Source organism: Varroa destructor, unplaced genomic scaffold (assembly GCF_002443255.2).
Source record: "Varroa destructor unplaced genomic scaffold, Vdes_3.0 BEIS01000002.1, whole genome shotgun sequence".
Taxonomy (NCBI): Eukaryota; Metazoa; Arthropoda; class Arachnida; order Mesostigmata; family Varroidae; genus Varroa; species Varroa destructor.
The window spans coordinates 4,341,343-4,367,116 of NW_019211455.1; the positions used below are offsets into that span (position 1 = coordinate 4,341,343).

Here is a 25,774-nt window from a genome sequence, read left to right on the forward strand (position 1 = left end):
ATTTTGATTAATTTCCATTGATTTTTTTTGATTAAAAACTTACTGTGTTAAAAACTTCCATCGTTTCTTTAGATATTGTACTGTTTAGGACTGTGACTGGCCAAAGCTGGCTATAGGTCTTACACTAGGACCAGCTATCTATTAATTCTGATGGGACCCTATCCGCATTAACTATCGATATATTTAGCTAACAACCTGCCATTCTATTTTGCAAGTAGCTATACATATATATATGCGCAACATTACCATATGAATATAGGCTTAATATTATACGCATAGTAATAATAATATCTGATTTGGGATGTGTTCGAAGTTCACAGTTTGGTGGGGCCGATACTGAGGCTGCTGCTATCGACAAGGCTTGTGGATGGGGATCACTTTAAGTTTATGTTAGAAGAAAAAATAACTCCGCCGATTATTATCCAACACCAGGGTTGAAATATACCTTTAGCTAGTAGGAAGCGTTTGACAGTTGCTATAGCGGAAAAAAATGTCGTCGACTTATTGCCAATTTTAGATATTCTAACGCGCTTGAAAATACCTCGAGGATTTTTGCCGGTTTAATTGCATTACGCTTGTATTATATTATATTTGACACCGATTTTCAATATGTATCTTATTGCGGAACTCGAGTTAACAGACTCTGGTCAACAAGAATAACTTCGAATTGTATAGCCGAAATGGAATAATGTCGAATTGTTTCAAGCGATTATCGTTATCGTATGTCAACAAAGTTTCTGGTTAGCTTTTGAAAGTCTGATTCCAATTCGAACTCATTGCGTTTAAGCCTCTTTCAGACGGAGGTATCACGCTAGAGCTATTATAAGCGCTGTCATCACAACACAATTATAAAAGGATATTATTTCAGGAAGGTGATGGGTCGCTCAACAATTCTGCTTTCAAAAATCTATATTAAAACAAAAAAAAACTGAATATGTGTAACGAGTGCGTGGAATATTTCTTTCTGGTGACAAAGCAACGGTACATTAATTTTCATAGCATGCTTTTACGCGCGAATAACTGTTTAAATAATTATTAGCATTATTATTCTGAATAAATTAGCCTTCCTGCGGGGATATAATTTTATGCTGCATTGGAAACCCGTATGTTGTTACAGAGGGGGGCTAAATAAACAGAGTAGTCCAACAGATGTCGCGTTTTGTTATCAACAGTTGCAGCTTCACGTTTATAGCGACAGTAAACGTTTGTATCATAGCCAGATCGTGAAAGCAATGCCCAAAAGCATAGGACCTAAAATCGTCTATATTTTTGCAGTGCGCCTTCGAAAAGTCAAGCATATAGCTTACATCGAAGTTCAGAGATATGTTTTTTTAGCAGTACTTATTTATTACAGGTCTGTAGGAAAAGTTAGTGCCACCTTATTCACGCGTACGTATACAACCATACATTGGGCAAAATCTACTGTAATTCACAAAGAAGTTCTGAGTATATATAATAATAGGTACAATGTCTGAATAGTACACATGCCCTTAAAAGTATATGTATATACGGAAGAAGTGATATTATTTTCGATTTGTATGTGTCCAGAAGAACAAGATCCGAAAGCCAAAACAAGTATTTGGGATCCATTGCAGGTTCCCAAAAATACCCAGACCGGTGTGGTCTATACAGATCCTGAATAACCTTTTCTATGGGATGTTCGCTTTCTTTGAAATATATTCCGTTCGATAATAAGGTTTTGATGTTGGAAACACTGATTTAGCCCACGCCCTGTGACGCCGTCATTTGACATGGCTAAAAAAATCGTTTCGGTTTCTTTGGATAGTCATTAACGATGTTCGCGAAAGCAATAATTGCGCCCGTTGAAGTACATACCTCTCCTACAGCAGAGCCAAAAGCTACGATACCATTTGTAGATGTATTGATCTAAACGCAAACTCATCTTTCTTCCAGATCATTGCGTACGTGTTTTAATTTAATAGTACCAACCTTTAAAACCTAAGCAGGTTCATCTAATTCCACCCGCCCCCTTTCGTTCCTCTATTATATTTTTGACTATAAACATATAACGCAAAAAAGATTGCTGCACTCTCTTCTTGTAAGAAGAGAGTGAAGAACTTCTTATAAGAAGTTTGATAAATTAAATAGAACCAAATGTGGATTTCATTAATAACTTGGTAGTTCCTCGGTGAAGCGAAGGACCATCGCGAAGGGCCATCGTTTAGCTGTTCTATTCGACCTAAGTGAAATTTTTTATTTTTTTTTTTACTACGTGCTACTAATGTCTTTAACATGGCCTGTGATCTTTGATCGTCCTTCATGTTCAACTGTAGACCGTGCGTTGCTATTGGAAGATTGGTCTGAATACAAATTATATATGGTACTCGCTTGGAGACTTTGCCCGCTTTCAAGTTCTTCATACACTCTCATAATGTTATCTGCAAATTTGGCTAAACCCACTTTTCTATAGTGTCCTGTCATTGATTCGCCTGAGGTAGCCATTATTTACTAAGTCGGCTTGTATCCTAGAAATTATGACTGATGATTTTTTTACCATCTTGGGATGCGCGCACTAATGAAATGGAGTCCTAAGTCATAGCAACTCTTCAGTATTATAACTTACACCTTTCAGCTTAAGAATAATGTACCGTATCGAGTGCCTTGGATTTCATCATCCGTACTAAGTTACGTCAACTTTTCGACAGCAAAAAACTTCTTTAATGTATTCCAAGTGCTCATTCTAGTGTCATTTGTGCATGCACTTTCATCACTAACGATAATATGCCATTTTCATTTTAAATCGGCTAGCCGGTGTGCATCTTATTGTTTAAAATTGCCCATCGTCTTTGCCCAAATATCTGTAACATCACGAAGCTAGGATCGTTATTTTGCCCTTGGGCGATGACGGAATTTCACATTGTGGCTTTGTATAGAACATGTAAAAAATGTATGTGCTATCCGGTGATAACTTATATCAAGGTTCTAAAGCCAGTTCGCCTGCTACTTTAACATTTGGTGCTGGTGCTTCGTTTTTTAATGTTTTCAAGCCATCTCCGAAGAAATGTTTGACTTTTTAGTTATTTTAGATTGTTTTTCTGCCAATTGAAGGTAATATTTTGTATGTCTTTGTCGATCCTCAGCGCAGGAGTCCTTGGGAGGTCCTGCGCTCCTTTGAGCGCAGGACCTCCCAAGGACTCCTGGTGGTATTTTTTTTTCTAAACTTTAAAATGGGGCACATTTACATTTACAGACATTTAGACGGGTATGCAATATCAAATTATTGGATCTACACTTTAGATCCTTAAACTATTAAAGTGTAACACGATTGCAACATTGACCCATATGACACCTTCTGTCTCGCTGTACCTGGGCCATAAGCCTACGCCCTTCGTGCAAGTCTACGACTATAGTGAAACCATGATCTATGTTTTCGCGGAGACGAAAAAAGCTGTGCTTAGATTGGGGAACTTCAATCAGATGCTGCGTATAAGTCCTGGCGAGGTACAGCTCAAGTTCTTTAGCTTTCATTTTTAAGACGACCCGTAGAAAATCGTATGGGTTACAAAGGGAACAATACCTTCAACAGGTACAGACCCGTTTAACTGCCAATACAGAACGTTAATCGTACCAGTAGCAATAGTTCCATGACAGTTCGACGGCGTCTGCGGTTAACTCCTCGGCCTTCGTACATCGCTTCTACGAGATGTTTGCGACAAAGGTACGACAGCACATGCGATGCTACTATTTTTTGGCAGAAGAAGGAATTTCCCTATTATATTCTTCAATAAGGTGTCACAAAGCGGGAGCTAGCACAAAATATCTGAAGCCTACGCAACAACAGACCGCCACTCTAGATAGAGTCTGTTACGAACATCTCAAATGCGTCGTCGTTCTGACACCGGGTTGGATGACACTATTTAATAAATGTTTACCCATTAGCATAATTCTTGCCCAGTGAGGTGATGCTATATCCTTAGTAATCCCAAAAAGAAGGAGCCACCCAAGCGACCGTCGTCATGATGAAAAAGCATTTGCTATAAACTGTTCTTCGGTTTGTTAACTATCAGACTACACAGTCAGCGTACATAATATTCCAACGGACCGACATGGGTTTCGACAGAAACGGCGTGCAGGATCCTGGCCTGGTAATGCCGCACAGTCCGTTATACGCGGCATTCAAGGCACCTCACGTCATCGTCCACAGACAGAATTATGCTCACGCCGATCGAACTGCGTGTCCCAATGAATGTGCTCTATCTTCTCGCTGCAATTCTACAGGAAATTAGAAGCGACATACTCGCGCTTTTCCCATGAACCAATGGCCTAGCTTAGGTAAACCATCTAAGCCCACTCTTATTTTCCGCCTGATGGGGGGACTCCCTAATTAAATAAGAGGGCTATAGAAATCAGTCAAAATCATCCTGAATGCAAACGTCTTAGCGATATACGGGTCGAATGACTCTACGAGCGGCAGTCCCCAATTTTGAACTGACTGTAAACCTGACTAAAGCAGAGGCGATAGAGTTTAAAAGATAACGCAAGAAAGCGTCCACTTTCCACCACCTCGTACCTTTTTGTGCCAGGTCACTTGTTGCCTTTTTAAACCGATTTTCGTGTTTGGGGCCGTTCTTCTTTGCAAATAACAGAGGTTTCACTGTGCGCGCATCCCCGAAAGATGCAGGAAGACACTGTTGGCCATATGGATGATTCAATGGATTCATTGGCTTGCCCTCGGCGGTCGCTCTGAGCCCGTTCGACTTCGAAGTAGTGTCGATCACATCGTAAGGGGTACACGTCATCTAGGAAGATCTTACAGTGAATAATTTCGAGTAATTAAATCGCGCCAAAGCCTTTTTTTCTCAAAAGAACACTGGGACTACATATAGTGAGCCGCAATTGGATCGCCATTGCTGTCTGAGGACACACGTCGTCTCTTCGGGCCCCTGGCAACGGAAGCCTTCATGCTGGACATTAGGAAGCAAGACTGAAAATTTGCGGAAATTGATGCGGGTCTTTTTGGTACGAATGCAATAGAAAGTAACGATTAAAAAAAAAGATAAAACAATACATTGATACTCGCTTTGCCATAAATTCTGTAACATACCCCGCCTCTACGAACCTGGCAATATATGTGAAAGCTGGAGACGCGAGAGAAATTGTGATAGATATCATGTCTATCGTTAATTGCTGCTATCATTGTTAGGACATCTGGGAAATTTCTTGGCTTAGTTTTATAAACTCGTGTGACCTATATGAGGTGAAGTGTTTTCAATGGTTCTATATATTTTCTCTGACATTGGAATATTGTGTTGCCGGCCTGAATATTCATATATTCAAAAACTTCTTTATTACTACCAGCGAGGGTGAATCAATAAAGTTCGATTTATTGAAAAAGCAGAGAACAGTTATATAAAAACAATGTTTCCTGCCCACATACTCTCATATTACTGTATATATTTTTAAAACTTTAAGGCATTCGATTGTTACATAGCTATTTAGATGGGGCTGCTTGCACCAAGCTTGCTTGTTCGTAGTCTGTGGCATTTGCTAAATACCAGCGCAGTATTGATGGTCGATGTATACAAATAATAACACAAGTCTTATTAATTAATAATACAAGTCTTATTATCGACCTAACCTAACCTAACCTTTCCCACTGCTCGTCTGCTTCTCTACTCCTCTGAAGTGTTATTAGATTCAAACCTGGCAATATCAAATGTGAAACTGTTGCCAGCTAGGTTGTGCGCTACAATATAACACGTTACGTACACGTATCCAGTTAGCGTACGTACATAGGGGATTCGTCATGAATATCTGACTGAAATCGAGCGTACAAGTTGAACTCTAGATAGAACCTTGAACCGGCATTAACTTAAGAGTAACTACCGCCAGTATCGACTGCATACTAAACTGCCGATGTCTTTAGTTGTTGTTTGTTATGAATATTATTACATTAATTTCCCTATTTCTTCACGATTCGGGCAATTTATTATGATTGCTGGTATTATTATTATTGAGAAGAGAAGCCCTCTCTACAATTCTCTTTCTGCTCTAACCGCGTAATACGTATTGCTAGTATCCGACTATATCTTTATGATGTAGTGAATGTGTCAGGCAGAGCCAGAAGTTATGCTACCGCTCTGACTAGAAGACTGGAGTGTAGCATTCGGTAGTGAATTCTAGTAAACTAACTGGTCCAAGGATTGTCCTTCAAATATTTATTTTCCAAGTTAACGATAAGACTTGTATTGGAAATCATATCACTTGCCTGCAATAGTGATCGACTCCTGGATTCTAATCATTCGACGGGCCCGTTAACACATTTGGCCAGTGAGCCATTTCTGAGGCAAACAAAAAATTACCGACAAAAAATTATTAAAAACATGTTAGTTTTTTTTTTTTAATAATTAAGCGTTACAAAGTGATTGCGCGCTTACTCAATACACATCAATAAAAACTATTAATACTTTTTTAATATGTACCGAAACATTGAAATAACGTACCTACCCCTTAGTATGTGGTAAATTTATAGTGAATAAAAAATCAATCTACAATGACTACAAATATGGGTTTCGAAAAAAAAAAAACAGCTTTGCTGTAATAAAGTTTCCATTTGTATTGATATGAATGTTACCGTCACGCAAAATTCATTTAATTGAGGTCTCGTTTACTTCGTGTATTCCTTGATAAGCGCTCATATTGTGTGTTGTATAGGTGATATGAAAATCTCTAAATATCGATATCTCACACGTTAAGACCTGATAAATTCAGCATTTTTATGCAATAAACAAATATGGCCGGATACTCGAAGCACCTATTTTTTTTTTGTAATTATTTTTCATTAAAAAAAGCATATCGGATGCGACGGTTGTCTCCGACATACAAAGCCCATTACGTAAGCTTTTTATAAGAATCGCAGCAGGCCACAGACTGCGCCTGAATGAAAAAAAAACTTTACAGAGTTAGCGATATGGCATACTTTTGCGTAACATCTGACAGACTTTAAAATAATGATCGTTTGTTTTCATTTTTTTATGAGTTTACTTCAATTTTCTGTAACGGCCAGCCACTTGTTTTGAATACTTTTTGTAACAAAAACATGTGCTATTTAAACTTGTACTGGAAATCTTTTCGGAATAGAATATGTCAGTATTCTAGAACGGTCTAAATCAGAACTGAGGGCACAGTCTCGATTTGGCAAGAAACAGTCTTTTAAAAAGTGGTTTCGAAATACTTACAATGCTATTTTGGAATGCCGCAACTTGAACTTTTTTTGCAATGGGTTTAACTTTTTTTTTGATCTGACAAAACTGGCCCCCTATCTCGACAACAAGACGCTCTGCCTACTACCATGCAAGCGTGTTAAAACCATCGACAAACTTTCCTACAGGTCCCTCGGGCCTTCGTAAAAGCTGAAGCTCTTAGTTAACACCTCATCATATGAATTATTCGTTAATTCACATACAATATCACCGTAATGTTTATTGAGAACTACAAAAAAAAACTTCGCTATACTAGTCCAATGCAAAGGTCAAATTTAAAAAGAAAGTCAATAAGAGTTCAGCAGTATGACTCAAAAGACCTGCTTTCAAATATGAAGGCGGAAGGATGCACCCGTTCTCGTATATGCATATTCAGGGTTGTAACGTTTTCATTCGTATGTGGTGATGATCTTAATCAGCCTAGTACGTTTAGGAAGCACTTCTAGCGAGCTGTTTTAACTAAGCTTCTATAAAATTAATGAAATAAGGATCTGCACGTCGAGACAGATTGAGCCTAATTGAAAACAGGCCGGCAGAGTATGTCGTTCGTGCTACTAAAACCGCTGCCAGGACTTACCCATGTGTAAATCACTGGGCGCCTATTTACATTGCCTCTGCAGCAAATGTCAGCAATCCATTCATATTATCATTTATCTCTCTCTTTAAGGAGAACATATCCTTTGCGGAGGAACACGTTCTTGCGTGGAATAGCGTTTCATCCTATCATCGTCCTATTCGAACCAAATAACTTCTTTGCCATATGTGCACTTCCCACATTATAATGATTCCTGCATACAGCCTCCAAAATGGTGCTCTAATAATAAGATGAGTCTCGTCTAGTGCACCTGTGTCGTTACGAGCAATATTGCGGTGTCCTTGTATGACGTGCTCTTTGTATTACAAATGTACTTCCACAAGGACCCGACACGCACAAGAACAGCTTACCTATAGCGTCCATTATAGTGAAATAATCATGAATATAGATGGTATCATTTACGTGCCAACCATGTATAAATTTTCGCATGCAAAACACAAACATCTTCTACTTTTAATCCATCTACAGACAAGAAATTAGTATTCGATACATCTCTGACACTCGATATGAGATTTCGATTGCCTATTGACTTCTGTTTAACTTGGGATACACCAATAAACATACCAATCTTTAACAGCTTTTAAGTTTTTTTTCTTTTTTAATATAAGAACCGTAATTGCTTTAACTCTGCGTTGATGGCCGTCTCTAGCGACCCTCACATAAATAAACACACGTTGACCATTTCAAACGATTGGACAGTTCGGCCAGAGTCGCGTCCTTAAAGCAGTTCTCATCCACTCATCAGCAATCTTCCTATCCGCGTCGCAGCTCTTCAGTTGTTTCATCCTCCTGTTCTATAAAAACCTATCATAACCGTAACCGTTATGTCTGATGTCAATGCAAATACCGCTATAACTGCCGTCACGTCGGGTGTCGAGCTGACCACCTACTGCTGCTGCCGCTGTTGTTACTAGTCCAGTGAGTAACTGTCGCGTCAGAGGGGGTTCTTTCACGCAGCCTAATCTACTCTATTCCACGCTAACCTACTTGTTCTGCTGGTGGACACGTCGCGTTTTCTCCAGAATTGTGCAACTGTTATTCTCTACGTCGATATGGACGTGGACGTAGGTGCGTGTGTGTATGTGAAGACATGTGTATCACTACTTGCGGTCGAGTTGGCCACCGCGAAAGCAAGTTTACTACTGCCACCGCTACGGCCACTGCTGTGCCGCTAAATATCATAGCAACGAAGTCCCTCTCCTCTAACCACGGAGTCCTTCTCTGCAAAGGTGTTCATGGGCGCGTGGATAGGACGACACTGGCGGCGTCCAGCGTCACCTTAATGCTTGCTCACAATCGATATCTGTTGCTGTTGATGCTACTGCCATCTATGTACTTCGATCACAACGGTAACTGCATTACGGTCCACTGTCTCGTCCGAAATCCGCAGGCTAACATTTCATATTCCCTTAGTCCATTCTTCTGCTGTTACTGTACCTTCTACTCGAATTGTGGGAAAACGTTGCTCCTCGGTGCGCGGAAGTGAGAGAGTGAACCGAATCAGTAATGTCGATGACGACGCCGCTGTTGCTCCTTTGTCTTTGCCCGATGGAGGAGGCCATAGCATAGATAGGATCCGAGGCGCCGATCCACCGAATGGCAGTTACCGTGGCTGGTGACGACGACAAGCAGTAGGGCGCAAGAAGAGTCCTAGCAGCATTAATACCGCTACTGTGACCAGCAAGTAGACTGGATTTGAACAACGTAATAATTATACGTTTAGTCCATTTCGTCTATTATTAGGATTTCTACGAGTATCATCTAATCCAGGCCATCCCGTCAACAGCATCCAACTCATATTAATAAACCCGCTCAGCATCGTTCTTTTATACTATGGATAAGTGCAGCTGTGTGTCTATGTTACTCAGTAGAATACACGAACGTAGTAGTAAGTTTTTATCGATTGCCTTAGTTCCGCTATCACATATGACAGGAAACGTAACTGGATGTAATATGAGGCTCTGAAGAATGGCGTTCGAAGTTCGTTGAAAGTACAGCAGTTCGGTAGAGATAGCTGCCGGAAGAGGCAATTGCTCTTTGCATAATATCTAATTAGCGTATGTACCACCTTTCTATTATGTGCAAGTTACTTGTCCAGTATTAAGCTATTATGTACAAACGTCAAACATGTAAGCTTTATAGAAACTGCGTTTGCCTTCTTCGGTGGACACATCTGCTTCTGTAAGCTTAAGACCTATAAGGGAAATCTAGGGTGATCAAGATAATTACTAGCAGAGCCATCAATTCCGTAACTATATAGTTGGTACTAAAGAAATTTTTTTGAAAAAACGATTTGTTAAAAAAACATTGTATAAAATATAATCTTGATTCAGTTTACGTGACTAAATAATATCTGCTGTAGAACAAAGTATACGAGGTCCTTTTACATATGTATGTTTTCCGTTTTATTCTCGTGGTCGATAATGGCCATTCATACTAACATGCCGTTAGAACAAATCCTGAACGAAACCCCTCGTTACATACTGCTGCAGATCTGGAATATAGCAATATTCACAAATGTATAAAAGAAATTTTTCTGTATTGTTTCCGATGTGGCGGATTGTGCACGGTGCCCGTTAACGCTTCTCTTGGGGATCTGGGCAGATTCAGCCCTTACTAACCATTCCATAAATGAATGTTATTTGAATGAAAATTTATGTATTCTAGTTAAAGAAAAATCTCTAGAGATTTCAGAGGTATCAAACGAAACAGTTGAAAATGATAGTAAATCAAAAAGTGATAAGTTTACCTTCGGGAACATTTTGTAAGGATGAATGTACCGTTTCTGCGCACGTACGGGTACACTAGTTCATTTAATGTATTTGTATCCTTTTAGACGGAAACTAAGATTCGAGTCATCAAAAACACCTATACGGCCGAATTAGCTGTTTTAGAATTAACGTTTAGCTACGTTTGAATCTGGCAACAGTCAGCTATAGAAAGTTCAAAGCTCTAGTAATATTACCTGTTATTGGTATTAATACATAATCTAGCTTTATTTTATTAATATCTCTTTAGTAATAAGGTAAATTTGTGTTATTGAAGAGAGGAGGTAGTACTCTACTTTTGTAGACAAACTCCATCGTAGTACATTTTCCCTCCGGAGTTTGGCGTAAAGATAGATTGTGATATATCATTACATTTATCGAAACGTTTATATATCAAGCGCTTGCTTTCCGTCAAATATTCAGTCAGGGCATGGAACTATAATGCATTTACATATGTAAATTCAGAGGTGCGCTTGAGTTCAGCTCCGATCTGCCCATTTACACCGCCATTCTTGTGTCCTTACTCAATTATTTCTAGGACAATTGCGATATTATAACTAAGGTGACTCCGAAAAACTACCGTTTCATCTCGAGCTTGGATCAAAGCAGCGATCAGGACGAACAAGTTACCAACCGTGGCCAATTCTGCTTCAGCTCTCAGCGAAACGTCGACGGAGAGTTTAGAGGTAAACGGACTTCTCATCGAAGTGATGCCAGGAACAACTGCTATACAACAGAATGGAGTAGCAGCAGCTCGAGCTTCGTGACTTCACCGGCGTCAGATTTCGTTAAAGGATCATCTGATCTAGATCGTGAAACCAATCCTGCAACAGCAATTGCCACTGTTGCCCTAGTCAGCCTGAACAGAGTTCAGAGCGAAGAACAAGATAAAGGACACGCGGTGGAAGCGGTTTCTGAAATAGAATCCGTGTCTGAGAAAGCCAAAGCCGAACAGATTAAGCCCTTGCAGGAGGACCAAGGGTACGAAGTGCAACTGCCACACAGTGGCGCGGATATTATTCCCCATAAGCAAACCGGTGAGTATGGAAAAAACGGCTGGTACCATTAATGTTATGCCAGTAGTTAGCTCTATGATGAAGCTTTCTGTGGATCTTAATAAAGCTGAAAAAATAATAGGCTAAATATTTAATATGCACTATGGGGTCGTCGAATGTCCGTGCGCGCAGCACGTTCCCGTTCAACACAATGAATTTCCATTAAGCTTCGGTGTTAATTAAAAGCCGATCTCTTTTGCACTTTTTCGCGTTTTTGTACGCCTTTTTTTAGTGGTGTTTATACTATATCGAAGTATTACCCACGTAGGAGACATTACGAGGCTGATGCACTTTAAGGATAACAGTAATGTATTTTTGTAAATATCCTTTGTCTCATTAAGATAAAAAGACGAATCCATGCGCCTGAAGTTAGGCTAGTGATAGTGATTAGGAAAACTGTGCGAAGACCTTACAACTATAATTACCTTTCGAATGAATAATACTGATGAATATTTGCAAGTCTTCTCCTGGCGCGAATTTTATTTTTTATTTATAAAAGCATTTGTTTAGACCAAAAAGTGCACAATATATATATATGAATATTCCTTCTTTATTTTTTAGAAATAATGTACTACAACGTAAAAAAAGCGATTAATTTAATTATTTATTAGTCTGTACGAAAGCGGACATTTATTGACAGTAAAAAAAAAGGTGCTATAGTGGTTCCTAAATGTTGCCATATTCAGTGATCTCGGTCGATTGTTCGACTTGTCCCTGAGCAACACAAGTTCAACTTCATCTATTAAGTTACAATACTTTAGTAACTTTTGATACTTAGATTCTTTTTCACTGGCAACATATGAAAAAATCCAACGACACAGAGTAAGCTTTTAGTCATCGTAACAGTCACAATCGGTGGTATATTTCCCTTTATAATTCACTCATTTAATAATAATAATAATATCCTACCTTTGCGACTTTCCATTGATGACTGTGTTTGTCTGTCTGGAACAATGTCATGCGCACATCAAGGGTCTTATGTTGTTAACGATATACATACATTCCCTATAGGGGTATATTAGGCAAGACCTGAAGGTCATAACCCTCATCAACATACCTATATATACTTCATTGAGTGAAAGAAGCTGAACTAAGAAAAAGTTCGTATCAATGCATTTCTGGTTCTTTGTTGGTGAGTAGCAGGCGGGGTCACGCGTCTAGGTAGAACTTCGGAAATTTTCGAAGTTAATATTTTTCGCTTAGTTGTTTACCACACGAGATATATACGGAAAGCAAACGATGTATAGGCGATGCATAGCGGCAATTCGGCGTGATGTCAGTTAAAAGGTTAAAATGACAGACTCTGCATACGAGACGCTTGTTTATGGGTGAAGTTCTGGAAATTGTTTGCCAAAAATTTCTCCTATTTTCAATAATAGAATCTTCCTGGATTAGCTCAATGTTTTGTGAATGATCCGTCGTACGTAACAATCAATTGAATGCTGTTCACTATTCATTCATTCGTTCGCTTTTAAGTTTTGTTGGTAAAGTTTCATCGAACACATCGTTATGAGGGCTGGCAGTATAATAAATTCACATTAAGTTCAAACCATAAACAAGCTACCTGGCAATAATAATATTGTTTACTATTCTATGTATCTCTATACGCAAGCTCTATGTATCGTTTGTGTCAAACTATACGGTAAGCAAAAGTGCTAATTAGTATATAAAAATAAATCTTCATAATCCACCCGTTGTTCAAGCAGCACCAACTAGTTGTCCTCTGATCACTTTGTATCGACTACAGAACGGACGCTGTTCGCTAGTAACCGGCCATGGCCTAAATGCTATGTCTTGCCTAACGCGTCTTGATGAGTAGAGGGACCCTACAAGCCAATGACCCATTCGAATATATATATCGATGTAACTTACGATGGACATCACTTCCGTATCCAGCGAGTATTGGTCAAACGGGGCGGATAACCATTTAGAAGGTCCTTTCGAGGTACCATTTCTATTCGCTAAATTCTCGCCCTGCAGGATGTCGACCGTGGCGGAGCAAAAATGCTAAATTGTACACGCAGTATCATATTTGTTAGATAACATACCTGATAGATCACGATCAGCGGCTAGGCAGTGAAGCGAATATTATTTGAAATCGAGTATCGGTTGCCACACGCATACAACCCAATGGATATTTACTGCTATTATGACTGCACAACTGTCGCATTAACAATACAAACAACCTTATTTGTTCTGCAGGGTCTTGACCGTTTTATCTTCACCCGAAAACGAATCTAAGGTAACGTTGTTTATTTACATCTTGTGGATCTATATGGCGTTGCTGAGACCTGGAGCAGCGGACCCTGGTTCCTTCAGTTAGAGACTCAGTTGTCTAAACTATTGCGTGGGCAAAAACAACCATAATGCCCGTTCGTATTCGTTACCTCATTAAGGACTGTCCATTATTCCCACAAGCATTAATTATACTGCAATATTATAGTAGTTGAAACTTCTAGGTTTCCTAGGAGCGAAAAGTTCAGTCAGACTGTGAAGAAGGACAAGACTGTTTGTTGTCGTACGGAGCATTTAGCAGAATGTAACAATACAGGTGCGATTGTCTCTCTAATATGAGATCGAGGTAGAATTGCTTCTACGCTTTTTACAATTTCTATGTATGTTCAACCGATCGATCAAAATTGACTTATACTTTTACCATAGTGTTACAATTGTTTCGTGTTCAGAGTAGAGCTAGTTTTGGCATCACAGATCACGATGTCAATGGCAATGTTTATCTGAGCGCAGAGATCCGGACAGAGACCTGAATGTGCTAGCTTACCTACTCTGTTTTTTTTTTTTTTTCTTATTTACTCTTACGAAACTGAGTTTGTCGCAAGCTGAACTTATCCAGTTGGCACGTAAAACGCGTCACCTAGACCCAGCAAACATTCGAACGTGAGTTCGCTTCAGTGTGTAGTGTCCCGGTCCATTTTTTTTTTCTCCGAATAATGTCTGCCCGACTATTCCGTAAAACTTAGATTCTGACCATCGTTTTAGGAGTTGATCAATCTATTTGATACTCAATAGGATTTCAACGCCTCGCATGGCTACTTCTAAAACTGGTGATCCGACAGAGCACTTGTTGCGCCCCCTAATTTTTGCTGGGATAGCTCGTTCTGTTTTCAATCGCTACTGTTATAAAGTACCTTGTGCATGTAAATACGGAACACAGACAAGAGCCGAGCTAAGAGCTCTGTCCTGCAAAGACTGGCAGAGGTCCCATTGTTGAATAGCTAACATCAGGGAATCGCTGAAATATCTGAATTGTCGTTAGTCGTATGAGCTACCCTTTCTATAATTCCTCTGTGGCTTAGAAAAATTCCAACAATAGGAGTAACTTCAAGCTCTATCTACATTCTAGTTATAGTAATGTACAATTAGTTGTCAAGTATCCATTGTTGTGTTTATAATTTATATACTTTCATATTCTTTTTACAAATGTATGCTATATAAGCAGGTAGTAAATGAGGTACTTACTAAGACTACCGTACACAGATTGACTCAGATGTCGAGTTCGGATCGACTGGAGCTATAGCTAAAATGGATTTGGTAAAATTTTTCATAAATTTCTATCCATAATTTGGTACAAATTGAGTTGTATAAGTATCGGAAGTTACCGTGCGTGAGCCGCACTAGATATTGAGGCGTTCCTCATCTAATCCGGTAGCGACGATAAGCATACATTTTCACGAGTTCATAACTAATCATCTGTTTCTCCTGTTTGTGTTCCAGAGCACACAATATTAACTACAGAGTCTGTACGCGTTCTGGCACCAGCCGAGAAAGCAAACATTGGCGACCTCAATGACTTTGACGCTATAGAGGTCACTATTCCTAAAAGGGAACGCGAGATGTTCGAACAATTCGCGCAACATACTATTGAAGATGCGCTGCGAGAAGCCATCGAGCAGGTCGACGAAGAGAAAATTAGTAAGTCTGTTTTGGCACCTATTTTGGGGTTTGCTATCGCACTAGTGATGATTGATCTGTAAAAGTGCATCGGGTCGTTAATGGGTCGTAACCCACCTAGCAGCAGCGGTGGATCCACTGTACGATCACGTCGTATTGAGACGATTGTAAGAAATTTACAAAGCCCGTAGCAGATTTATAGTCTTTCTCGTTCGCTTAAAGCTAATATTTAAATATTGCCATTTCTTCAAACAGGTATTAGCAAGTACGTATCTATTATGTAAGTGACAAATGGCACGGCTTTACAACAGCTTCATAAACAAGCTTGCTATTTCAATTTTGCATGTAATATCTATAGAATTAATTTTGTCATTAAAGCGTTATCGCCTAGCAGCAAAGAATAAACGTATACTAATAAAATAACACATTTAAAAAATATGGTACTACATATGCTAAGAAGATGTGTTTTTTTTTTCAGAAATAATGTATAAATGTAATAATACATTTTTTGCTATTAAATGTAGCTACTACCCCGATATCCAGTATGCTTATATTTTAACCAATACAGAAAAACAAATACATTTTCAATAATATTCGACGTTATTCATGGCCTAAGTGTCCATAATAGTCTCAGGGATAAAAAAAAAAAAGAGTTACTTTATATAGATGCGTTGTGATGGTATTGTTATGTCTCCAATACATTGCCGTGAATGATTTAATTAGCGGTGTCCAAAGGCCGACATCTAGAATGAAGTTCCGTTGCGTGCCAACATCTGTCAAGCCGCCGACAACCATATCCGCCACCTGCGCCCAGTTATACTAAATAATAATAACTGTAAATAATGTACAGCCTTACATATGCCTCCGCCCTCTACGAAGTGATAATTTGCTTCTATGGCAAACTTGTAAGAACTTCGTTCAAGGATTGTTTTCTTGTAGAAGGCTTTCATTTCTACCCAAGCAATGCCTAAACATACTTAAATAGTAGGACACTGATGATGAAACATGTATATAGTAGACGAACGTGTAAAGGAAAATAAAGGCGTTTCATATTATTTGTCTGGCTTTGGTTAATTAGACACTAGAGCTCATACCCTATACAGTGTGTGCCCATACTAGCTATTAGATAGTACCCAAAGTTGAGCACATAAAACAATCGGCTGAAAACTAGATAATCAAATTATTCTACTTTTGAGAGTGCAAGCAGTATTATCAATTCTTGAATATTCTTCAAGGGAAATTACATTTTGGGGGGGGGGGTGCTATAATCGAAAAGTTTGGCAGGCGGATCTAATTTGAAAGCTTTTCTACGTTCGACTCGAACCATAACGAGTGAGCTTGAAGATGAATCAAGAACAATCTTTTACTGGGCTTCGTGAAGTGCCGCTTTAATCGCAGTTATTAAGGCACTTCATTACTTACTTTGTTACTAGTAATTTTCTCGCGTAAATCAATCGTAGCCTGGCCAGTTGATGTGGGGCAACAGTATAACCCATTTTCTTCTTACATCGGAGCGGTTACCTAAACCTTCATCACCTTGGAAGCTTCATTAGTTTGAGTGGTCAAGCCGCCACGTAATGTTCAATGTATTATATAATGTGAAAGCAATTTCAATACCTTTTTAAGTATGGCTCATAGAACCTACTTCATCGTCGTGCTAAGAAGAAATCCCGTCCTCCTTTAACCCAGTAGGAGCGATATCTAAAGGGTGTTTGAAATAAATTGGAACAGGATAGATATCGTTAGTCTTCAAGCTCTATTCTAATAACAACATATCGTTGAGTAACATTTTTGCGGGTGCAGACAGAGACTCTTTCAATGCAAATGCCCTGCACTTTTGTTTTCCCCTCAATTCGCCTACCAAGTAGTTCGCAGGAACTCGTGGGTGTAATCCGACTGCATCGAATTTCCAGTATGATTAAAAATATCTCATAAAACACACCTACTAATAAACGACCGACCTTCTGACCCGATACGAGCCGGTAATGAAGGCCATCATGAATTGCCTGATCAGACCAAGCAGTTCAAAGGTTTCGAAATTGCGGAATCGATTCCAGTTAGACCCGTTGGCGGTAGTGACTTTAACGTAGTCTTATATATAATATAGTTTTGCTGCTGTATAAATTATTGTTTGTAAACTCACAGTTGACAAATTCTAACGTCGCAGCGGTAATACGCCTACGTCATGTATCGTTTAGCCCAAATCAATTAGCTGTACGTATTCAGAAATGATTTTGTATTACACGGCCTACTGCACATTGTTAATGTATATTGTACTGTTTTCAATATCTCCAAAGAGGAGCGTTCGAATCAACCAGGATGTTCGGGCATAGCCTCAATAGAACTGTGTACGGAAGAGGTTACACGTCAGATCATGGGGGACGTCAAAGCAGATTCTGGGCGGCGCCGACCTCCGCCAATCGTCATCGAAGATTCGATCAATGCCAATCCTATCAATGCGACTCCTACTGCTCAGAAGGAGTTCATCCGGCGATACGCTGAACTAATGGCCACCGTGAGTATTTAGATTCTTGCTCCCGTTGATAACAATAACTATTTGTCAGCCGTTTTCGAGCCTGTACTATGTTAACAATTTGCACTTTTCAGTCCACCTTTCTGATACCTGTTTAAAAGAGTATTCGGGATATCTCGAACGAAAGCCTAATATATGGGCCTAACCGTGCGAAGTAACCGTGCGAATTGTAAGGACGTATGTATATATATACATACATAGTTGCATTTTATATGCATGTATATAAAGGCACATGATAATGTTTGCGGTTCCAGGAGATTATTCGAACCGTCCTACAGCCATCTAAAATAGGCGTAACACCATCAAAACGAGCAAAATCCGATACCCAAATCGGAACGGAGAAGGAGACAAGCGGTGGCCAGTTGGCCATAATGTGTGACGCACTTCGACAGGGAGTCAAGGACGGTGGTGATTTTTTAGGTAAACATATTCGATGAACTGTTATTATATCTATATGAAATAACGATACTGCCTTTTCGATTCGTTGTCAAGGAGGAGTCACACAGCGCCTACAGGAAAAGTTTGTTTCTAGATTTACAGGATTATTTATTATTAAACTTCATGACACCTTGCTGCAATAGTTGCAGTATGTTACACGTTATGCCAGTTCACTTTACTCATCTGCCATATCATCCGTAATTTAATTAAACCACCTTCTACACGAAGTCAGTCTGATAATTGTAGATGATCTATTCGACGTTCGAAGGATTTGTGTCCCACCAGTCCTATACGCCTGTCATAATGATTTACCAACATGCCCGCATCAGTTTTCTACAATATTTTCGGATATCATTAACACAACTAGTAGCTCCTCTGTGTCTGCTGGAAAGAGTCAGCCGCCTAAAGCAATGCTCGACGGCATAACTACCGGACGTAAAACTCTGAGCAATTTTACGCCCTGTTATGTCAAGCTAATATTTCAATTCTCTATTTTAGGAGAAGGTGCCGCGTCTCCAAGCCGTGGGGAGGCGTCTCCGACGGCACTGCTAGGAACAACCACGGCGGTCGCCATATCCATACTGACCAGTTCCAATCACCCCCCATGTGCTGCATCAGCAGTACAACAGTATCGACTACGGTCATCACCACAGCCGGCAGCGCAATTAATAAACAATCAACGAGAGAATATAAACAACAGCAACAATTTTCCAGCGATGGAGCCCGAGCAGAAACAGGACCGGGAGAAAATCCACCCGGAATTCTGGGATCTAGCAAACTGCAAGAAAGTGGTAGACCATCCTCCGTACCTTCAAGCTCCCCCTGGTCCCCAATGCAAATCCTCTGGCGAATCCGATCGCTATCGATTGAACTCTCCAGATACAGTTTTGAGGGCCAATCAATGCGCCGACAACAACAGCAATGAAGCCATTCTCCTGCACAAAAGCAACAACCTGAACAACAATAGTGGACATGATAATGTGAATTGTACCCAGCAGCTCAACATCAACAACAACAACGATGATGATGATGATGACGATATTTGTACCAGCTTTAAGATTGAAGCGCGTCATGTTAAGGATGTTCTACTTGTGCTTGAAAACGATAATACTGCCCGGAACCGAGTCGGGGCGGTAACTTACGATACGCACAGCAAAGGCCCATCTGATTCGACTACCATCGAACGGAAGTACGTAGATGGTACAGATGTCACAAGTACCCGAACAGGACACGAGGGCGACTTCACATTAAAGGAAACCCCCTGCTTGATGACTGAGCGGGGACACGGTGGAAAACGTCGTGGTTATCACTGCACGCAGCAATAGGCAGAAGACAGAGCGCAAAACATACTGTTTATTTCAATATATTCCAGAGTAAGATTGCATACGACCCCATTGCAACTATCTCTAGGTGGACTTCTGATATCTGCTCTCCTTAAGTGCGGTTTCTACGGGCTTTCAATGTCCCTTAAAAACTTTATTAAATAGGAACACCTGTAATTTTTGTGGCAGATTTGTGCTTTGAACACATCAAATGAACAATAGCCATAACTTCGAACTGCCATAAAGAATGATCCCTTTGTAAACTAAATAGTATACCTGGTATAATTCCAAACAGATGCATATATAATTTTACTGGCCTATACCCTATAAATTCATGCAATGTGTATGAAGATAATTTTCGTGGACAAAGTGCTAAGAAGACTCGGACCGCTCATGTACTTATGGAGATATCTTCTTCCACAATGTATCACAAAACACCCATTTCCTTAGCAACGGTAGTAGTTCAAGGCTGGGTAGTACTACATATGCGCCTTCGGTCTATTAGTCGCTCTGCAGCGATAAGTGAGTGTTAGCTAGACGTGACAGCTCTCAGCTACTTCAGAGCGATTGTAGAGCTGAAGTTGAAAAAAGTTACATGGATAATAACTGAGTGTGATAAAATGAATGATGATGATGTTGAGTGATGATTGAAACGTATGTATAACGTGCAATGGCTATCCTGATTGAGCTCTAATGTGGGCCGAATGGTAGGATCAAAGGAAAAGAGAACGAACTAACGCAAAAGGGAAGAAAAGCAAAACGCAAAAAACGTGACGATAGCAATTCAGACTGCATGCAGATCAAATCGTCACTTACGTTTGCAGCACAAGGATCAGCGAGGAACCTCGACGTGAATTCGCACGCGAGATGCGTGCCCGCCAATATACTACCAAGCTAATGTTTGAGCTTTCGGTCGTAGCCGTCCAGGGGCGTGCATAAGGAACGATATTCAGAAAGATGCTTGCGGGGTGAACGTGCACGCGAGATTGGAATTGTCGCAATACTAAATAATAAACATTTTATGGTGCATTTCAGTTTGATAGGGCGTGTCGCAAGGACAATTTTTTTCTTCTCTTTTTTTTCGCTTGCTGTACGATTATAACAAACTTAAATACGTTCAACTTTGGTGTGACCTATCGTAGAATTGACGCTGGTAGCTGTGACAACCCTGAGCGGACTTCATTGCTTCGTGAATCGTCGATTACTTCGTACGGCAGTGGCGGAACCAACGGCAACGGGGCGAATTCAAGCTCACTGCCCTCAGACTCGGGGGTTCAGTCCGAGGTTGACGACGATGAGCACGTCGTGTTCGCCGTAGCGCCTACTACGGTGACTCTGGCTGCTCGGGCAGCTAGCGGAGAGATGGTTACGCGTAATGGGGTGAAGGTAAGATGAACCCATTGGATCTGGATTTCGCTATGAACTATTTATCAAAAAGGCAACAACATTTATCGGTACGGCAAATTTTTAGTAAAGTATTTAGAAATAGGAATGTCTTCAAAAATTTGAGTGCTTATTTCTTTCGAAAATGTTAAAAAACGATGAAAGTATGCCCTGAGAAAGTCAAGATTGCCGAAGCCTAATTGCCGTAGTTTTTTTTTGTATCTATTTTCTTTTTTCCTTTATGTTTGTTATTTTCAATCTTGAAGATAGCGGTTGACTAGCTTCCTAACGATCTCTACCAACACTATGTAAGTAGTAAGTACTGCCCATCTAACATTTATCATCCTTAAGTATGGTGCGAACCTTCTTTCTGTGAGCAATGAAGTTTTCCGAGATCATATAAATCTTGGGAATTCATCATTAGTCTTGTAACACTTCAACTTGGAGTAACTTAGTTTTTAACTTACACATGAACGTCAATGAATGTAGTATTTAGCGATTCTCTAATAACGTCGCATAAATAAGCGTTGGCATTAAATATGTATTTGATTGTAAGCAATGGAATGAAAAGCCTTATGCAAGCTAATCAATAAGTTAGGCAATACATTAAAGTTACACGGGTCATCACAAGTTAATTCATTCAGATATGCTTTCGCCTGCAGAATACGCATCGCCGTGTGGGATTGAAGCCTTTCATTGCCTCGAATCAAATTCGTAACACGTTTAACGCTGAAGAGGCCAGTCAATCCGTTATGACGGTCTAGGGGAGGAGTCATCTCACAGGGGCAATAGAGAAGAAAAGCAGTGGTTCATTGTACTACGGTTGCCATTCAGTTTGAATCCAGCCACATCAGTATCCAGCCATGCATTAGAACAAAAAGTGCTACAAAGATAGTTGAAAGTGGAAATGGAAGGTCTCCGAAGAAAATGGGTTAAGTTTATCCTTAAATTTGCTGATACCTAGTAACTAGTCACACTAACGTCAACTGCATAGATTTCAACCGGTGTTAAAGTGAGTATTATCTGCGCTAATAAAACTTTTTTTTTTCTATTTCGAATAATTGCTAAGACAGCTCGGTCAGGTATGGTTTAACGTTTGAAGTCCTTTGAGCGTAGCCTCATGTATATCGGAAACAGTGCGGACCAATTAAAGCTGTGATGCTAGACACGCATTCGTGTAACATATCGCATATATAACGCGGTCTCACTATAAAGAGAAACAAAGTTGAACGAACAAAGACTCGGTCAGAAAACAGGCAGGGAACGATGTTAAGGGGCAATTGTGTCTCTTGTTCCGCCGGTTAGCCGTTCGCCACCAATGCCTCTTTCACGATCTTAGCAAGGGCAACTTTGTCTGTCCACTAGAGACGAAAAACTGCAATGGAAAATTTCGCTGTCAGCTAAGATTTCATCATGACCATTTAACAAGGAAGGCTTTTCACTGGCGAAAATGGGACACAATGGTTTCCTAAAGGTATATTCTGTATTGTTATATGCCTAATTTCATAACTGCCACAGCTTTTTTGTTCTAGAGTTTGATATATAACTGTCTTACTACCCTCACTCCTTTATTATCAGGTATTTTTCATATATGCACATGCGTACGTATAAATGCGGCTTGATGACGCACGCGTTCGTACCTTTGTGACTCCGTAAAGATCAACTGAACCTCTACATGACCCTTAGTCAGCTTCGGTCTAACTTCCCGTCAGATTAGGCCGTATTTGTCTTCGCACCTAGGTTTAAGCAGGTATTCGCCTGAAGTATCGACGATGTGCGTTACTCGAGTTGACAAGGACGACTTCTAAAATAGAAAATGCATTGATTGACTACCGGCTACCTGGCGTATGTACGACGCGTTGCGATGATCAATTACTAAAGAAGTTCGAGCAATTTACTTTCGTCGTAGATACGAAGGAAAAGAGTGTAGAAAAAGGTGACTACGTGTACGAATTTCATAAGATCAGCGTATCCTTGAATTGAAACATTTTCAGAGCTATTGTCACGCGCCAGTGGCCGCTGGACACTAGAATCAAAAGGTTTTACTTCCAGCTGCGGCTATAACTACCCGCTAGAAAAGCGTTTCGGATGTTAGCCATTGTGCGAGCACATATTTTCGTTTTCTGTTTACCGAATCAGTTGGCAATATTAAAGTTTTCACCAGTTGATATTGTTAGCTTATGCATTACGTTGTTTGTCGTAAGATGACAGCGCCACTTCCCTTGACCCCTTGCACATGCGATTTAGATGCTGTCGTTGATTCGATGGGCACGCACTCGGGGTCAACGAAGGTGGATTGTTAAAGTTCCCTCCCGCTGCCGAAGGCCTCCCGCTGCTTCAGCTAGCCCTAGATCTTTCCATAGCGGCCCTTAATTAACTACTGCCATTAACGCTCCTAAACTAGCTCGTCGCTGTTGAACCTCGAATGGTCATGGAAATAATCAATTCGTCAACTGCGCTACCGTGAGCCCATCAAAAGGCGCACGTATAACAAAGAAATTGTTGCAGATAATGATGTTTTGATTATTATTAACCTGTCAGACGTCTTTAGTAGAGATCAACAATAATACTAGCGAGATCAGAAACTGAAACTAGATCTGTCAAAAGTGCATATAGGCTCATGGTGAAGTTTCCTGTCCTCGGCCATGTATCGGAAACTTACAAGACCTCATATCATTTTCGAATTTTGTTTGTATCTAATGATAAATTGGTTGTTCTACCAATGCTCCCCCGCTCGACTTCTGGCCTATAAGTCTCCTTTGAGCACAGCTAGGGAAGCTGTGAGGTCCGCATGTTCGGTCCCGTACCCATGCAACCTCCAACGATGATTCCCTTCAACATTTTTAGTATTATTTCATAATTCCTCATTGTAAAAATGGGGAAAGATTCCTATAAATATGCCCAAATATTCATTCGGACTTAGCTAGAACTGATTGATGACACCGACCTCGCTACTCCCTGAACGATCACCAATGCAAATAGTTTTATTCTTATTTTCTGAAACAGGCCGAGACACAGAATTTGTAATCGATTAATAGAAATGAACTCTCTCCAACTGCATTGTAGCCTTATACAGCAGCAATATACATATATATATGTATATGAAGAGCGCCTTATCGTGGTAAACCGGACCATGGACGTCGCATACGCCGAGCCCACTTCGTAACTCAATGTAGGCCGTGAAGCTACATATGGTCGTCTATAATAGTAGTGATTGGCCGTGTCTAGGTGATTACTATGCTAAGTACATCAAGATTCCAGGCATCTACGGACACCTTCAACAGTCCTTAGTGCTGGCGAACCGGTATGCCCTTGGACTAAATATCCCGCTAAGTTTACGCAACACGGCTGTTTCAAGCAAGACACATGAGGTTAAGCTGTTACATGAGAATGCGTTGAAGGAGATACAGGAACATTTGTCTCAAGTTTAAAAGCAAATGTTTAGTCTTTGTATGTACGCGAAAAATAATGCACGTTCTTTTGACACGCATCTTTGAAGCTTATGGCCGCGAATATTGCTACGTGGACTCGTAGGCAACATATTTTCTTAGGACACGTACAGAGAAGCACGCAAGAAAAGACGAAACACCTGTCTAGAAGATGACTGTTAGCTAAGTGACATTTATAACCTGCGTTGGCATGGGAGATCCGACAGAAGACTGTGTAAAGGGCCATCGTCCTCAGAAGTTATGATGTACGAAACTTACAAGAAACAAGTTTTACATGACTCTATATGACCATACTCGGCTGAACTTATTGAACATTTCTTATAGTTGTTAACGTTACGATCATGATTACACTGTGCTAGGTGCAACTATACAGGCGGAGCCATAGGCTGTCGAGTACTAGTTACTCAATAGAGCCACAGTTTGTTTGTGTACATGCCAAAAAGTAAAAAGTAGCCCGTAGATTCTACGCATTTAACAATAATACGTGTAATTTCGACGACGCTTATGAAATGAGACGTTTTTATCCCGCAACCAATGTCAGCGGTTAAGAATTTTGCTTGAATGCTCAACGCCTCGTTGTGTGAGTCTCAGGCAGTCTTTGACTCTTAGGCCCATTACGTCTGTTAGTGCAAGCGTCACTTCCCTTGTTTTACAAACGAACAAACGCATGCCACCACTTCGAAATACCGACGTAATTAAGATAGCTTGGGTCCGCCCATATACCTCATACACAAACTTATTATGCATCACCACATGTAAAGATCATTGAAATTGGCACCCGATGAAACTCGCGCCCATTTTGTCAAATTGGTAGTGACAGACTGGCAGTTGGATGGATGTCTATCATGGTTCTCCTTCGACGTTACTCTTGTTTCGCCCCGGTGCAAATATTCTCCAGCTCAAATCCGTATAGTAAGTGCTTTTGCCAGGCAGAAGATTCCATGTCTTCAGCTGCTCGGGAAATTTATAGTCGTCTAGGGCTAGTCATACATCTCGGGAATTCCTTCCATGCACCTATATGCGTTTTCTGGATATAGATGTCGAACCACGTAAGGAATATTTTTTCCAAGCACCGTTCCGTCGACAGATCGTTTCCGGT

The 25,774-nt window shown here is 40.2% G+C and overlaps 1 protein-coding gene across 6 annotated transcripts in view; it reads left to right on the forward strand.

The window, feature by feature from the left end:
- Positions 1–25,774, forward strand: part of LOC111245864 (uncharacterized) — a 136,695-nt gene that overhangs the window by 103,159 nt on the left and 7,762 nt on the right. For 3 of the 6 annotated variants that reach the window (XM_086981002.1, XM_022794775.2, XM_086981001.1), the window contains 6 exons: positions 11,125–11,623; positions 15,374–15,571; positions 17,848–18,065; positions 18,338–18,503; positions 19,020–19,710; positions 20,986–21,229. In XM_086981002.1, the coding sequence (XP_086837128.1) occupies positions 11,125–11,623; positions 15,374–15,571; positions 17,848–18,065; positions 18,338–18,503; positions 19,020–19,710; positions 20,986–21,229 (2,016 nt within the window). Of the gene's footprint in view, positions 1–11,124; positions 11,624–15,373; positions 15,572–17,847; positions 18,066–18,337; positions 18,504–19,019; positions 20,366–20,985; positions 21,230–21,888; positions 22,239–25,774 lie in introns of those variants that run through there. The other 3 variants (XR_015321854.1, XR_015321855.1, XM_086981003.1) reach the window with 3 other exon arrangements.